We start from the raw sequence: 18162 nt of genomic DNA on the forward strand, positions 1-18162 counted from the left end.
CCTGGAATTCTATTCAGTGGATCACCAGGGGGGATGTGAGGAGACTTCTGAAGTTTTGCTTTCAAAGACCATTGCTTATTTCCTTCCAGAGATACAGATGTGCACACGGTGGCCTCCCTGTTAAAGCTCTACCTCCGAGACCTCCCAGAGCCGGTGGTTCCCTGGAGCCAGTATGAGGGGTTCCTGCTGTGCGGGCAACTCATGAATGCAGATGAGGGAAAGGTTGGTATCTCATTGAAGTTAGATGTCCTGCTTGGGAAGAAGGTGATGGTTAGTGAACACTATTCTGGTAGGCAAGTGGGTCAGGGAGTCCATGCCTTTTGGTGAGACACTTTGTCCCACAGGAACTTTCTTGGCAACAAAAGGCAAATGATGCCAATCATGGTGAGAGTCTTCATGGGATGTAACAATCCAGTAAAGAATTGGACCATAATCAAATACCCCAAGTCACTTTAAAATTAGTAAGAGAGGAAGGATGAGTCTGAGAAGGATTTCAAACTGTACGGCCTTGTTGAGACCCAGTGGGACACAAGGTCAGGCTGACCAACCTGGAGGGCAGGCGAGAGGTCAGAATGTCCTAGCCCCATGATGACTGAGTGTCAGGCGTGGGCATACAAAAAAGTGCATGTGCCAGAGAGAGAAAGGACAGATCATTTTTCTTTGTTCCCTTCAGCTTCAGCTGCCTGTTGGGTCCCTGTGATAACTCCTCATAGTTTTGTGTGTGTTTTTCAATAACTTTTTATTTTGAAATAAGTTCACAAAATGTTGCAAAGAAATAGTATGGAGAGGCTCATGTTTTTTGCAGTGTTACTTTTTAATTTGTTATTATGCCTTCTTCTCTATGCTACCCTGAGGCATGGACTATCAACAACTCATACTCACAGTAATTGCTTAATGAATGCTTGAGATGTAACACTCCAGTAACACTGCCAAAGTGTTGCTTCTACACAGACACACCAATTATATTCCAGGGTCTCATTGCTGGCAAGTGAGCAGGCTCATTTACTGGTGTTAAAAATCTCTTTCCAGGCTCAGCAGGAGTTGATGAAGCAGCTTTCCCTCCTTCCTCGAGACAACTACAGCCTCCTGAGCTACCTCTGCAGGTAAGAGTCCCCTGGTATCAGCTACAGTTTTCAATCAAGGGGTTGAGGGAGTAGGGGATGAAGGGGGCCTAATATATGGTGACAGAAGATGATTTGACTTTGGGTGGTGGGCACACAGTGCTATATACAGATCTTGTAACGTAGAAATCCTTGCTTGAGACTGATATGATTCTATTAACCAATGTTATCCCAATAAATTTAATAATAATAATAAATAATAATAGAAATAAGTTCCTGGATAGAGAAGGAAAGAGTGTCTCTGTGAACTCAGAGACTCTGGTTCAGATTTTTGGAAGGTCAACTCTATTTACATAGTTCGAGGTAGTTTCCTGTGACCACAAGTTAATTTAAAGAATCTTCTGAAAATCTGATTGGCACACAAACTGTACATGTTTCCTCCTTGGACCTTCCCCAGCTCTGCCCAGAGTCCTGAGACATGCAATAGAACCCAGAATCTTTATAATGTTTCTAGAATTATCTCTCATCTTCCTGACTTTTGGCCATAACGTATTGCCCCAGAGACATACATTCCAGGCCACCCTTTCCGTTCCCCTTCCTGAGGACTGCATGTCATCTCTGTGGCAATATGCAGCATGTGGGTTGACCCAGATCTGGCTGAATTGGGAACCTGGATCTCCGTGTCAGACAGAGCTGAGATTTACCTTAATTAAAAAAAAATTATCTGTTGTAATTTTCATTTTATAAAAAGTGATACGTGCAACATACTGTAAATAAGAAATAAAAATTACACACAATCTCCTCACCCAACAAAAATCACCAAGACCTGGGTGTTTTTCCTTCTAGATGTTTTTGTCTCTATGATAGATTTTTACATTCATCAATATAAATGTACTGAAACAATTTTTATACTAAATTGGAGTTATATATCTATAATATACATATATATATGTATATATATATATAGTTGTATCCTGCTTTCTTTTTTGACTTAGTGTTCCATTGTGAACATTTCCCTATGTCATAAAACAAGATTATAAATAACTTCATAATATTCTGTAAGGTTTTCTCATTTGGACACACCAGCATTTATTTGATAATTTCTCTGTATTTGGAATTTTATGTTGCTTCATCCTATCCATTTAAAAGTGGTTTTCAGAAAAAGTCTTTAGAACTTCCTTTGTTGACCTGTTTAATTGTGAGTCTGAGAACTGCATGCCCCAAATGGGTAAAATTATAGTAAAAATTAATTGTTAATTATTGAGCACCTGCTGAGAATTTGGGAGGCCTGGTGTTGTAACCCGAGGATGAGAGCAAGGAGGTGCTGCGGAGTCCCATCTCTGAGATTTTCCTCTCTGGAGAGCTTGGGTGCAGCGGATGCTGAGAGCCTGGAAGATAAGCGTATAAAGGCAGGACAAGGGGCAAGTCGGTACTCATTTTTGGACCTTCTAGTGTCCTCTTAGCTGCCTGAACTGGATCCTGCCTTCTGCCAATGTGACTCTCCTCCCTGCTCCCAGACTGAGGCCACCACCACAGCTGGGCAGACCCCTCCTGGCTTCTATTCTTCCCTGATCTTAAAGCTTTCGAGGTGAAGCTAAAGTCCTGTGGGAAGAGCAGGCTGATTCCATTCCTGAGAGCAGGAGGAGAGTTGGGATCCGTCTCTGGGATCTTATTGGTACCTGGAAGCACTTCCTTCTGGCAAATTCCTGTTCCTTACCCTGGGATTTCCCGGCTGTCCACAGGTTCCTGCATGAAATCCAGCTGAACTGCGCTGTTAACAAGATGAGCGTGGATAATCTGGCCACTGTGATTGGTGTGAATCTCATCAGGTCAAAGGTAGAAGACCCTGCTGTGATTATGAGAGGTACGGCTTGTCCTGTGGTAAGACAGATACAGGGGAACTAATAACAGGTACAACACTAGACCTTATGTTTGTGCACTGATCTGCAATTTGCCATGAATTTTCAGCTGATTATCTTGTCTGAATTGTAAAATGCCCTGTGAAGTAGGCAGGGCAGGAATTTTGCCCATTTTCCAGATCACAGCAGAAGTTAAAGATTTACCTAATGGTCACACAGTACATACAATCGGCTAGCACAAATACAGTTAGCTAATGTTTCTTAATCTTTTATTATGTTTAAGTACCCTTAGCCAAAGAGAACAAACAAGTTTCATTTTATAAGCCAACTCACAAAAAGGCTACTTGCAAAGCTGTGTTGAAAAGGCTTCTGAGGCTGTGTTTTGTATCAATGAGCAAAAGTCCTGCCATAGAGTACTGATGTCTGCCATGGATTTGGGGAGGCAATATGCCTGGCACGCATTCACTGTGTGTGCAATAAGAAATCAAATGTCACATTGAAGACCACATTAGGAGAGACAGATGTCTTAATTTTCTCTGCTGCTAGGTTGCTAATTTCCTGATTAAAGACTGATCCAGTGGCGTATAAGCTGAAAATAACTCTCTTTCACCCCAATCCACATCATTCTTCTACCCATCCCTTTCACCACGGTCTCCTACCCCAAGCAATGAAGAAGAGTCCTATGAGGAGCAAAATGAGGTCCTTTGGGGCCCTGTGGTTTTACAGCTGCTTTTGGTGACATCCCATAGGTAGAGACCTTTGAGGACTGCCTGCCTCCTGCTCCACGGTCCAGCTCTACAAATCTCTCTCTATTTCTTTCAGGGACTCCTCAAATCCAGCGAGTGATGACCATGATGATCAGAGACCATGAAGTCCTCTTCCCCAAGTCCAAGGATGTACCCCTGTCACCCCCGGCCCCCCAAAATGACCCCAAGAAACCTCCAGTGGCTCGAAGCTCCGTGGGCTGGGATGCCTCTGAAGATGTCCCAATTTCTAGGACGGACAGCTTCGGTAACACGGTAAGGTGCAGAGAGCCTTCCTCCTTCCATCCAACTCTTCCTTAAATCCAGGTCTTCCATGACGTAAGAGCTGCCCTGGGTGGCAATTTGGGGAGTTTTGTGGATGCTGTGGTAGTGGGCACAGCTGGTAAAGACCCATTTGAATGCATCTTGAAAGCTTGGCTTCCTTCAAACTGGAGTGTCTGCATCCCGGAGGTGAAATTACTGTCGGGTGTGCCAGTCACCAGATGACTGAGCAATGGGACTCTCCACTGAAGCCCACTCCAAAGGAAAACACTGAAACACGGCCCAGGAAAGGTCAATGGGGAAAAAGATACACTACCTTATAAATGTTTTAGTGATGGTTGTTGAAAATTCTGGGTCAGAGTCCAGAGAGAACTGGCTTCCTGCTAACCCATGAAACGTGATTTCTTTCTCAGAGTATGTGATGTGTTCGTGTAATATTTCTCATTCCCTGATAAACTGTCTCAGCAATGTCAACCCCCTCATTTGTACTGAAGGCTTGGGCCTCACGTTCTTAATGTCAGAAAACTCTGCAGGCTCTGAAATTTAGACTGTTTGAGGGCAACAATTTACAAAGGTCACATATTTTTAATATATTTATAAAAACAATTTTTTTTTTTAAATGAAAGGACATACTAACTTTACATAACAGCCTGATTCTTCATGTGTGACCGAGAAATGAATTTTAAATTTCGGGTTGACCTGGTAATGTAAGTTACCTTTGGTACTTTTGGGTTTTTTTGTTTTGTTTTTTAAAATATATCTTTATTGATTTCAGAGAGAGGAAGGGAGAGGGAGAGAGAGAGATAGAAACACCAATGATGAGAAAGTCCTCACTGATCAGCTGCCTCCTGCATGCCCCCTATTGGAATCAAGCCCGCAACCCGGGCATGTGCTCTGACTGGGAATCAAACCAAGATCTCCTGGATCCTAGGTCGATGCTCAACCGCTGAGCCACGCCCGGCTGAGCAGTACTTTTAATCTTGTGGGTGACTGGAAAGGATTAGAAAAAAAAAGTCGGTAGTGGTAGTGATGATGATGTTTCTTAGGTGAAGTCTGGACACAATGCATCTTACTAACACTCAAAAATTAAAGTAATATTTAGAAACACTCATACCTCATACAATGGCATCATCCTAGCTGTGCTTGAGACTTGCCACTCTTATGCTCATTGGACAGGTTTCTGCTATTGATTGTAACACTGTGGGCAGCTATGGGCAGGCATTGTGCTGGGAAATGTAAACAGATCGCCTCTGGAGTCCTCACTGTAACTGTGTAGGGCAGAATTTATCATGCACATTTTATGTCTGAGGACCTGAGGCTCAGGGAGATTGACCAGATGGCCCAAGGTGGCAACACTGGAATGATACAGAATGCGATTTAGATCTAGTTTTCATTTCAAGGCCCGGGTACTTGTGATGCCAGATGAGGTTGCTGAAGCAGCTTGATTAGCTAGAAGAACTAGAAGGAGAGCTTCAGCCCTGATTTTCTGATTTTACTTTTAAGGCTCATTTTTTTTTTTTTTCTGTCTTTCTTTTTCTTTTTAATTTAACTAAAAAATATATAATATATATACACATCCTCTATCTCCACCCATTCCATCCTTCCCTGCCTTTATTAGTTTCTTATTTATTTTTTCTATATGCAAATATAAGCAGATATGAATGTAAATTGTTATTTACCTCCCTTTTTACACAAACTGTAACATAATCTCTCATGCACACACTCTCTCTCTACACACACATACACACTTTCACACAGACACACACACTCCACTCTGTATCTTGAATTTTTTCACTTAACAGTATGTCCTGGAGACCTTTTCATGTCAATACATAGCGAGCTACCTCATATGACCTTATATTTTTGCAAGTGTATAGTGTTCCATTCTGCACTTGTACCATAACGTACTTAACCAGCCCCTGTAGATAGAGAGGTGGTTTTCATTCCTTTGTACTACAAATGAGGCTGCAATGAATAACCTTGACCATGCTTCATTTTATATGCAGGCAGGTGTATTTCTGGGCTACATTCCCAGGGCTGGGATTGCTGAGTCAGGAGGTAAATAGAATTAGAATGTGTAATTTTAATTAAAATTATCAAATGAATTTTGTGCCATTTTGTAATTGCAACAGCAACGCATAAAATAACCTGTTTTCATACAGTTTCACTAGCAGTGTATTGTCAAATTTGGGGTTTTTCTTGGAGGGTGTCCTTTTGATAGGTGAGAGTGGACAGTTCAGTAATTTTAATTTGAGTTTCTCCTATTATAAGAGAGTCCAAACATCTTTTCTTATGTGTAAAGGCCAGCTACATTGTCCTCTGTGAACTGTCTTATCTTGTCTTTTGCCCTTTGGTTATTGGTCTTTTTCTTTTCACTTGGTTATTTGTCTTTTTCTTCTCATTGATTGGTTATTTGTCTTTCTTTTCTCAATTTTTACAGACTTTATATATTAGGAAGAGTAGCCTGTTGTCAGTGATACGCATTGCAAATATTTTTGCCAGTTTGTAATTTTTTATTGATTGAGCATGGGGTGATTTCTTTGTGTTCATTTTGTTCTTTTTAATTTGGGGGGTCATGCCATAGAGGTTGGATTTATCAAATATTTCTTTTATGGCTTCTGGATTTTGAGTGATAGAGAAGCCTCCCCATTTTAAAGTTATAAAAGAATCCTGGTCTAGAACTCTTTTACCACAAACATACAATGTTTTTAGTCACTATTTCATCTTTAGAACATGAGTTCCCTCAAGTACAATGTCCTTTTAGAAAAAAATGCCAGTCAGACTATCAACTAATGTGACAGATGCATAGATGATCTTCTAATGAAGAATTTCATAGACATGCAGCCCAGAGACACTTTCTTTCAAGTCTCTAATTCTTTTATTGGGAACATGACACATGTGGGAAAAACCCATGTAACTTTCGTGGCCGTTTTCTTCTAGGCCAGTGACTCAGAAGCGACCAGCCCCACTGAACGACAGCTGAGCGATGTGTGTCTAGAAGACAGCAGCAGAGCTCCCAGGGACAAGCCGGGAGAATGGAAGCTGCAGTCCCGAAAAAGGACTCAGACGCTCCCTAATCGGAAATGCTTCTTGACGGCAGCTTTTCAGAGTGCCAACAGCAGCAAAGTGGAGATCTTCAATAACGAGTTCTGGTCATCTTCTTCAGAGGGGAAGGCAGGGGAAGGGCACAGGAGAACGATGTCTCATGGTGTGCAGAACTTCTCTGACTCCCAGAGGACTTCCACCTACGATAACATCCCTACCCTGCCAGGGCCCCCTGGGAATGAAGCAGGCGCACCCTCTTCCCATGCCTGTGACTCCAAAGGAGATGCTCCTTCGAGCCCAGACTCTGAAACTGGGCCTGGGAAAAAGAACTCTGCAGAAGAGGGACTTGAATCTTTGCAAAAGATGGTCCAAAAGCTGCAAAAGGAAATAGAAACACAGAAACAAGTGTATGAAGAACAGATTAAAAAGTAAGTCACATACGGGGGGGGGGGGGGGGGGGGGCACTCAGCTTCCATCTTTAGAAACAACAGGGATTGTTCTCATCTGCCAAAGAAGGAACATTATAAACCTTCAGTTTCGAGAATACAGTAATCTATAGCAGTTAGGCCAGATACTGAAAAAGGTAAAGGAAGTAATGAGATGACTAAATTAGTGAAAACTCTAAGCTTTAAATTAAATTCATGAAAAGTTATGTAGCTTAGTCAACTATTTCCAAATAGTGATTCTTTAAGGATCAACATGACTTAATTGAATTAAGAGGAACTTAATTTTTTTTTCTCTTCATATTAGTGTGATTTATCTATTCTAAAAACATTTATTGAGTACCTCTTGTGTGCCAGGTACCATCATCCCAGGTATTGGGGAAAAGCACTGAACAAAATAGACAGAAGTCCCTGTGCTAGTAGAGCTTTCCTTCTAGCAGGAACAGACAGACAATACATTAAGCAGTGAAAATATATGCTATGCCAGATGGTAGAAAATGCCACGGAGAGAAATAAAGCAAGGCAGGAGGTTGGGGGAGTCAATAAGGTGGCTCCAGTGTTAAATAGGGTGGTCAAGAGGGTTTCACTGAGAAGGTGGCATTAAAGCAAAGGACTGAAAGAGAAGAGGGGATAAGTCAGGTCTACATATGGGGGAAGAACAGGCCAGGCAGAAAGACCAAAGGTGCAGAGGCCAGGGGAAGGGAGCAGGTCTGGGGTGTTCATGCACCAGAGCATTGGTGGGCTAGAGCAGAAGAAAGTAACTGAGAGGAGAGGGCAGAGAAGTACAGGAGGCCAAAGTACAAATCAATCATTTGTAGAACTACAAGACTTGTGTGACACCTTGGCAGTGACCAAAGCATCCTGGAGAAGACTCCCACTGTCCTCTAAAGTGGTGTCATTGACAGGGTAGGGAAATAACTGGCTGTCATGGAGGTGGCCACTCCTCCTGAATGGAACAGTCTTCTAAATCCACTGTCAGCCACCTCCCATCCTTGGCGGAGGGAGAAATAACAGTCCACAATATCTAAGCTTCATGCTTCATACACCTTTTCATTTAATCCACACAGCAATCGTTTGAAATAGGTAATATCCCCCATTTTACAGAAGAAATGGAGGCTCAGGAAGGACAAAAGACTCCTGAAGATTGCACCACTAATTGGTGGGGCTGGAATTTGAACCTGGGTCAACCAGCTCCCGAGCCCACTTCGATCTTACCTCCCCACTGAAATCACTGGTCAGGATCTAGCATAGTGTCTCATTTGCGATGTGTCCCAAAGCAAAATGTATATGGAGAATTCGGAGAAGAAAACTAGATCTGTAATGGGAGAACCGGAAGGAATAAGACTAGTTTAGTTTTAAGAAGCAATAGGCAGTGATAGACAAAGGCATTGCATGCAGAATGGGGCAAAGCCCTTGAAGACAGAAGGCAGGCATGGGCTCAAATGGGAGCTCCAGTCTCCATGACAAATGGTCAGGTTGTTGGAGGAGCAGGGAGGCAGCACCTCTCAGAATGAAATTCTGAAGTGAATTTCCAATCTTTCCGCAGGCCTGAAATTCCCTATTTTGGCTTTAAAAATGTCATATGTACTCTCATTCCTGAGAGTTAATTCAGCACAACCTGGGAGGAGGCACGTGGGACTAGACTAGGGTTTTGGCCCGTAACAGTGAAAATCCTCTGAATTCAGGAATCCAACAGATTCTTCACCTGGAGCAGGGTTCAGAAGTGAGGGTGGGAGTGCCAGGACTGCTGCTCTCAAAGGGAAGTTCCCTGTACTTCTCCAAATCTTGATCCCTAGGAGGCCTTGATAACAGAAGGCGCTGGTCCATACTCACCATTGAAGCACGTTGAGAAGGCTCTCAGGAGTACAAAGGTGTTGGCAATCTAGAATATGGGTGGGGCTTCAGCAGTCAATCAACATTTCTATTGAGCAGGACTGATGCAAGGGGGTGGTGGGGGGGGTTGAAATATACATAATTAGACATGGTCCCTTCTTTCAAAGACTAGTACTTGGTGGAAGATACGAAACCTAGAATGACATGAACAATGTCAATACAAGAGATGTCACCAGATGGTGCTAAATGACAAAATAGGGGCTTAGACATCTCCGGGAATTCAGATTTCCTAGGAAGTGCTCATGTGAGGGTTGGGACATAAATAAGCAGTAAGGCTGGGTATGGGTCTTGTGATGTGCAAAAGAAAATGGACAGAAGAGGCTGTGAGAGGGGTGAAGGAGGAGCCTAGAGGTAACACTGAGTCTTTCATTCCTTTCTTCCTGCCTTGCAGCCTTGAGAAGGAAAATTACGAGGTCTGGGCGAAGGTGGTGAGGCTCAGTGAGGAACTGGAGAAAGAGAAGAATAGGTCTGCGGCCTTGGAGATCAGCCTCCGCAACGTGGAGCGCTCCCGGGAGGACGTTGAGAAGAGGAACAAAGCCTTGGAAGAAGAAGTCAAGGAATTTGTCAAATCGATGAAGGAGCCCAAGGCCGATGCATGAGACCCCCAGGAGTACAGCGGAGGCAGCCCGCAGAGGCCCAGCGCTGCCCCTTTCTCCTCGCTGCCTGAGGGCTGGGAAGCAAAATCACTCCCTAGGAGGAGAGGACATCTGGGGAGAAAATATCGCATTTTCCAGTAAATAAATCAGTGGAATTTGCAGGAAGATAAGGCTGAGCAGGGACATATGTGGATGGCCATGACTGCCCGTGGTTGAATTCAGAAGGATTGCATTATTCCAGTGTGGCCCCAGGCTGAGCGAAATGCACCCTTCCATGGCCGGATGGCTCTGTCCAACAGAGGCGTTTGAGCCAGGCCGCCTCCCGGGGCCCAGGGAACAGGCTGGCCCCAATCGAGGCTGGGCTGAGGCTTAGTACTTTGCTTTCTGTGTGGAACAGCTCACCTAGTCAGATGGCCTCGGGGCGTCTATGAGACAGAAAATGATCTTCAGCTTCTGAGTGCTCACCGTGGTTTTGAGGGGCTGCGCCTGCTGAAGCGGGAGCCTCATTCTATCACTCCCATAGTGAGGCCTTCTTTAGGAGCTGGAATCTCAAAATTATTATTAGACTAAGAGAAAATGAGCAATAAACTGTATTTATGAAAGCAAATTCTATGAGAAAATTATATTCAAATAAAGCAAAAAAACAAACAAACAGGGCTGTTGACTCACACACCTTTGTGGGAGTTAGTAAAGGCCCCCCTTCCCTGGGGCAGAGGCACCCCTCTCCGGGCCCATGGCTTGGTGAGTAGGGCACAGACAGGATTCCAGTCCCTACTTGTCTTTCAGTGGCCACAACTGTATAGGGCGGACCCACTCTGATATGACATCCTTAGAGGCTGGTTGGGGGTTTAGATAGTAACTCTCATAGTATGTAATAATAATTTTCCTGTTTCACCAAAATATAAGTGATTTCACCTTTTAAAGGGACATGAGGCACTAGAGCTTTCCAGACAGCTGACTTTTCCTTCTACATTAAGCCAGCCTGGCAGAGGTAGTGGTGAGGCCCCAGGCCTTGTTAGGTGGGATGGTAGAATCCTTAATGGTTTTCTAGTTAAGTGGTCTCCAGGCTGTTTCAACCATGTATCCCATTGGTAGAAAATATTTGAGCATTCACCCCCTAACGTAGGAATATTTATTTATTTATAAATTATATACATATCCAATTACTATATTGCTATGTCATATATATATTATAAAATATACACAGAACAGAAATCAGATCATCAGATAAAAAATACACAAATAGATGTTCTCAAGTATGCTTTCAGCTCTGGACACCACTGGCCTAATTTCCCAGCAGGTATTACCTGCACTGGTTTTATGTATGTCATCCCGTTGCTCCCCTAAATGTACTTGAACTCTTGAAGCCACGTGGCTTAATTAGTGGCTTGAAATCAGTGGTAGTTCAGCCTTCCCAGCACCTGCGTGTTCTCCATTTTTCCTTTCCTCCCTTCATTCCCTCACATTGTCTCCTCTTCTCTGTGTTCCTCACCCTGGTTAGCTTCCCCTGGCCTATAGCCCTGACCTGTCACAGAGCGAAAGGTACAGCTTGGGGGCAGGGGCAGTGTTTCTCAGTCCTGCTACTCAGGCTCTGCTCCACCCGCCCTCAGCCCCCTGAGGGCCAGACTGATGGGGGCCGAGGACAGCACCTAGGGCATTCTCTCAGAGGCCTGTTTGCAGAAGACAGGGAGGCAGGGGAATGATTTGGAACACTATTGAGTAAGGCAATTAAATACTTAATTTCCTGGGGCTTATTGTTTTTAAATTACAGTGGAACCAACATGGAAAGACTCATTGAACACCTAATTTACATTGATGAGTGTGTGCAGTTCTGCCAGGTGTATGGTTCCCTCCTATGTTCTCCCATGGGGTCCTCACACTGATTCTTTGCGTGCTAAAACCTTGAAAAAGGAAGTAGCTGGCATCACAATTCCAAAGAGAGCAAGCGTTTGAAGATGTGAAGAGGAAGCCCTGGAATCTGTTGCTTAGAGGTCTAGCTTATAGGGCCTTGCTGGGTCTTGGAGTGGGAGCTCAGGCTGAGTGGAGGGGCCACATTTGAAATCCAGTTCCCTCCTGGTCTCACGATGCCTCTGGTGCTATGCCTTCCACCAGTACAATGAGCTGCCCTTCCAGCTTCAGAAGCTGGAGTGTCAGTCCCTCTCTGTGATCAAGAGGGAGCCCTGCTTGCTTAAGCTGCCACTACTTACTCCTGTGCCACCTCCCATAAAAGGGGAACACAAGAAAGAGGTTTTCCAGGACACTAGGACCACATGAGTCCAAAGAAAGGCTAAGAAAGAAGATCTGGGTCAGGTGCTATTGTTCTCAATGCCCCAAAAGGGTATGTATGGCAAAGTGGCTTCACCTGGACCAAGGTGCCAGTTTCTGGAAAGCAGAACCCAGAGACTGACTTATGTCATCAGTTCTCTGTTGGACCCTGGGGCTCCCACCTTCACTTTCAAAGCCCTTCCATGGGCAATATCTACTAAATCTGCCTTTTTCCAGCTGCCCATCGCTTTCACCTTACCCCACTCTTCTACCTGCACAGAGACTGAGAGTCTAAAAAGGCCTGCAATGTGCACTTTAAAACCCCTTGCCCTTGTCCTATCAAAATCCTTCATTTCTCTCACAACCTCAAGCCTGGCACATATTAGGCACTTTTCTTCTGAGCTTGAGGTAGATCTCATAGTTTTCTAGTATGCCTATGCCCTGGAGAGGACACTTTGCATTAAGGGATTGGCTGGGATGATTCCTGCCTTGGTCTGTTCAGGTTACTAAAACAAAAATACCCCTGAGTGGGTGGTATTTATTTGTCACAGTTCTGGAGCCTAGAAGTCTAGAATCAGGGCCAGGTGAGGGCTCTCTTCCAAGTTGTAGGCTTCCCCTTGTATTTTCTTGTGGTGGAGGGGGCTAGGGATCTCTGTGGAGTCTATTTTATAAGTTGCTAATCCCATTCAAGAGGGCTCCACCCTTATGATTTATGTACCACCCAAAAGCCCCACCTCTAAATGGGGGTTGGGAACAAACACTCAGACCATAGCAATTCCCTTTCAAGGCTTTTGGTCAGAGCCTGAGGCCTGGAGACCCCCAGTGTGATGTTCCCAGTAAGCAGCCTGCTCCAGAGGATGTAAGCAATAAACAGTTTTGTTGTTGGTTTAACTGATTCCTTAAGCCCTGCTCAGAGGCCCACCCTCAGAAAAACATGAAGCAGGAGACTCTGAGGCAGCCCAAGGCCGCCAAGCTGGGGACAAACAAGGAGCATCAGGGCACAGCAGCGTTGGCTGCGCTCCCCGGGCTCAGGCAGGAAGATGTGCACCCACTGTCGTCATGTAAACTTCCACATTCCACCACTTCCTCTGCAGATACCGTCAGCGGTCAGGCCATGTGCCGGCTGGGGAGCAGAGAGATCACTCAGAGGCTGCCCTGCAATTCAAGCAGGCGGCCTTCACAACTCTCACGGAAGCCTGCATCCTGCCGGACAAGACTGGGTGGAGGGAGGTTCAGGATGGGAATCCAGCTGCCTCTCACTCGAGGGGCCCAGGCTGGCGTGCGGCCAGCATCAGAGAGAGCTGCCGAGTGACTTCAGGCAAGGAATGAGCAGAGTACCAAAGCGAGTGTGCAATGTCAACATCTCTTTCCTCTAATGCTTGAGCACTATCTGAGGATCCGAGATGAGCAGCCCTGGAAGACACCCTTGAGCTTATCTAATCTAACCTGCTCATTTAATGTCTGGGGAAACTGAGGCTCAGAGACCTAAGCTGAATTGCCAGTGCTCACACAGCAATCAGGAAGAGAATTAAGTTTGGATGATTTTTGAGGGCTCCTTTCACCCACCATTCAGTAATTCTTATGATTCTTGGTTTTTATCCAAGTGTTCTTTCCCCTAGATCATGATTTGAAACCCGTTGAACCTCAGTTGCTGAGACCTTGCAGAATATAGAGCTGGGCTCATCTCTTGGTCACAACGAAGACTCACCTTATATGATGCCATTTTCACCTACTTTGTATCACTGATGCTGTTCTAAAACTGGTTTTCAGTCTTGGCTGCACAATGGAATAATCTTCAGGAGCTTTTAAAAAAATTCTGATGCTTAGATCCTACCTCATATCAATTGAATAAGAATCTTGGAGGTGGAGCCTAAGATTTTGTTCTTAAAAAACTTCCCTGTTAATTTGAATATGCAGGCAGTATTATTAAACATGGTTTTAAAACTGCTAAGTTTGGCTCAAGTCATGACTAATGATAATATTAAGTCTACCTACTCTCCTTTCACATGTCCAATCAACACAACTAAACTCCTGTCCACCCTAATTGCTGGCTTATCATGTATTCACTCATTTAGGATAAGAGAGGCCTAAGAGGTAGAAAGTGGATCTATATTGTATACCCATTTTGCAAATGGGGAAAACTGAGCCTGACCATGTTACCCAGAAATCTCGATATAACAGTGACTTAGTCATGAACAAATCCATGGAATTTGAGGGCTGCTGGAGTGGCTCACAGAACTCAGGCAACCCCTTTACTCACTAGATTGATTACCTTTTGTTATAAAAGGATATAACTCAGGAAAGCCAGATGGAAGAGATGTATAGGGCAAGATATGGAGAAAGGGATGTGGAGCTCCTATGCTCTCCCACATCTCCATGTATTCACTAACCTCACAGCTCTCTGAATCCCATCCTTTTGGGTTTTTATAGAGGCTTCATTACGTAGGTATGATGGCTTATCTCACTGGCCATTGGTTATTGAACTCGATCTTCAGCCCCTCTCCACTCCTCAGTAAATGACAAGGTCGAGTATGGACCACTGAATTGGCTCTAGTGAATGCTCTCTATCTCCTTTTCCCGGCATTCCCATTTAAATTGTTATTTTTTATTTTTCACCTAGTGTATAGTTTAATTCATATAATTTAAATGCATGCGTGAGCCTGGCCGGTGTGGCTCAGTGGTTGAACATCAACCTATGATCAAGGAGATCTCGGGTCAATTCCTGTCAAGGCACAAGCTCTGGTTAGGGCTCAATCCCCAGCAGGGGGCATGTAGGAGGCAGCTGATCAACGACTCTCTCTCATCATCGAGGTTTCTATCTCTCTCTCTCTCCCTTCCTCTCTCTGAAATCAGTAAAGACATATTTAAAAAAAATAAAACCTGAGAGCTGACATTTTTAAAAAAGTAAAAATTAAAAATAAAAATAAATGCATGCGTGAAATGAAAAATCTTAATTGCTTTAGTGGTAATAATCCCTAACATTTATTGGGTGCTGAATATTGCCTGCCAGACTGTTCTAAGTGCTTTATTTGTATTAACTGAGTTAATCCTCACAAACCCCTGAGCTAGATAGCAGTATCCCCGTTTTACAGCCAAGAGACTTGCTTCTGCTTTTGCTCCTGCCTTTTACTGTGGTTCTGCAAACTGTCTCATGTCCAGAGAGAAGCTGTTTTCTGACAGCTTCTGGGGTTGGAGATGGACGTGGGGCACGTGAGGGCAATGCTAACACTTCATATGATCTACAGTAATTGGGCAAGTTGCTCATCTGACAAATTGGTTTTTGTGCAAATTAGTCTGCTCCCGCATATTAATAGCCAAGCCTGGCCACCTGGAAACAAATGTACTGGAAACCAAAGTGAAGCAAGAAGGGAGGCCACAGCATAAGTGAGACTCGCACCTGACAGGAAAAGAGAGTTCCAGAGAGCACAGCCGGCCGAGGCCTCTTCCTGGACCACTGAGCTGAAGATCAGAGCTGGGGTGGGGCGGGGCGGGGCAGCGGTTAGAAACCCGCGGAGGGGACAGGGCAGAGGGAGCTCACCTTGTGGAAGTCTGGGGGAGGGGGGTGGTGAGTGCTCCTGCCTCTTGGCTGCCACGTGCAGTTGTACAGCTGGGGGGGGGGGAGTAAGCCTCCAAGTCAGCCTGCCCTCCACGCCTTGCACCCCGACTGCCCCCCTGGGGGAAGGGGCCGTGTCTTCCATGCAGAGGAAAGTGCCGCAGCGCTGCACCCGCCACAGCGAGCACAGCTTGCAGCTCACACCAAGGAAGCTGCCAGGGGACTGTCCCACAGGCGGTGCCAGGGGGCAGACATGGCAGTGTTGCGCTTTGAGAATGAGGGAGTCGGGGCGTGCCACCCTTGGGACATGTAACTTGGTAAAAACGCAGAGATGGTGGGGATAAGAAGATTCTCGGGTCACAGGAGATTTCCCAAGAAATCCATCTTAAAATCATTATTTATTAGTAAGTGAAGCTATTACTATTATTATTAATATTGTTACTACTTATGGCAGATGAGACGCTCGTTTTGTAGATAAGGGAGTCAATATCAAAAAGATTAGTAATGGAGAGAGCCAGGAGGCTGCAAATTTAGAAGTACAGACATCCCATTCTAAAATTACCTCCTTGCTCTGGTCTAGGTGGTGGGTGGTCCTGGTCAAAATTAAACAGAGGTATTACTTTGGGGCAGTTATTGCAAGTTTGTGATTTTTTTAGTCTATTTCAAGGCACACTATATATCTAATAGGTCTGTCAGGAGGCTCTGCACCATGAACCTCTTTGCCTGCCAACAGAACCAGCTCCAATACCTTCACTCAGTGTGGTGGGCACCTAGAGAGTGGCCAGGCCAGCGCCCCTTTTGTAGTGCCTGCCCCTGTCCCACCCTTCGTGCATGCACATGCCCTTGGTCCCCGTCTTACCCCAGGTTCCTCAGCCCAGCTCGGCTGTCTTTCTTTGGGGCCCAGGACAACTGCCAGGACAGCACTGCCTCAGGACCTGTACTCAGCCGTGTGAAGGGTGTCTCCTCAGTATACATCACCGTGTCATTCATCTCACTGGCAGTGTAAATGTCCCTCATAATCAGCTGTGAGACAGCACCTTCCTCACCTGTAAACTGGGGAATGGTGAGAACTATTCCACCCACCGCACAAGGATGATCGATCCCCAGTTCACAGGTGAAATAGCCATATAAATGCAAGCTCTTAGCCTGAGAAATAGGGTGTCCTGCACCTCAAGACTCCTGGAATGAAGAATTCTCCTTAAAATAGGCTTTGTGATCCATTTCCCTATTGGCATGCTGGCCCTGCCACCATGTGAGACCTGCCACCATGCACTACAGAGGGTCCCCCCTTTTCCCTGGGAGACACTCTAAGACCCCCAGTGGATGCCTGAAACCAAGGATAGTGCCAAACCTTATATAAATACTATGTTTTTTCCATGCATACATACCTATGATAAAGTTTAATTTATAAATTAGGCATAGTACAAGATTAACAACAACTAACAATGAAGTAGAACAATTATAATAGTACACTATAATAAAAGTTATGTAAGTGTGGTCTCTCTCTCACACAATATTTTATTGTACTGTATTCGCCCTTCTTGTGATGATGCAAGATGATAAAAAGGCCATGGGATGAGATGAAGCGAGGTGAACCATGTGGGCACTGCGATGCAGTGTTAGGCTCTATTGACCTCTGACATCCATCCGAAGGAGGAACACCTGCTTTGGACGATCCTGGATCACTGAGCCATGACGATGTCCATGGCTGAATGTCAGGAGCATATGGTGGGGAAATTTAATATTTTAGGACTGCAGTTGACCGCAGGTAACTGAAACCATGAACCATGCCACCGTGGATAAGGGGTGACTGCTGTACTCTCCCGGCAGAGATTCTTCCCAGCACCTCTGAGGACATGGGCTGTGGGGTGAGGATTCTTGCTGACAGTGAGGACATTTGGGGGTCCTGATGTAGCCTGAGAAAATGGACTGTTATTATTCATAAGGTCACTACGGCAAGTTTTAAGTCCTTGACCCAATGTGCAAGAAGGTGCTTACACAGCTGACGCAGGGACCTGGCTCCCAATTTTGTCTTCCAGGAACCATGTCCACACCCGAGCACTTGGGAAATGCCTGGAGGAGATGCAGAAGGTGGACTCGGCCTTCAGCCGGAAGCCTCATGGGCTAGGACAGAGGGACGAAGTGACCCTAATGTACTTACTCTGCCACACCACTTAGAAAGCAATCTTTCTCTAAAAACGAAAACAAAAAACACACAACATTTCCCTCCCAAATGTTTTTTAATAGTCATTGGAAAGCCATTGTTTCAAAACAGCCCAAGGTAGTGAACATTTAATACCTTCTTTCATTTACATAAGGACTCCGGAGTGAGAATTACCTGAATTTGAATCTCAGTTCTACCTTATTAAATAATAATATTTGAAATTCTGCATCACCATTAAAATGATCAGGAAAACCCCTA

The 18162-nt window shown here is 44.8% G+C and overlaps 1 protein-coding gene across 2 annotated transcripts in view; it reads left to right on the forward strand.

Moving 5' to 3' along the window:
* Positions 1–10559, forward strand: part of ARHGAP25 (Rho GTPase activating protein 25) — a 73296-nt gene extending 62737 nt beyond the window's left edge. For both annotated transcript variants that reach the window (XM_081156917.1, XM_081156916.1), the window contains exons 6-11: positions 90–222; positions 1030–1103; positions 2804–2925; positions 3743–3939; positions 6886–7418; positions 9718–10559. In XM_081156917.1, coding sequence (XP_081013043.1) covers positions 90–222; positions 1030–1103; positions 2804–2925; positions 3743–3939; positions 6886–7418; positions 9718–9925 — 1267 coding nt within the window. In that variant the 3' untranslated portion in view covers positions 9926–10559. The remainder of the gene's footprint in view (positions 1–89; positions 223–1029; positions 1104–2803; positions 2926–3742; positions 3940–6885; positions 7419–9717) is intronic.
* Positions 10560–18162: the final 7603 nt, after the last annotated feature.

The sequence above is a fragment of the Miniopterus schreibersii genome (genome assembly GCF_964146895.1).
Source record: "Miniopterus schreibersii genome assembly, chromosome: 13".
NCBI classification, from domain to species: Eukaryota; Metazoa; Chordata; class Mammalia; order Chiroptera; family Miniopteridae; genus Miniopterus; species Miniopterus schreibersii.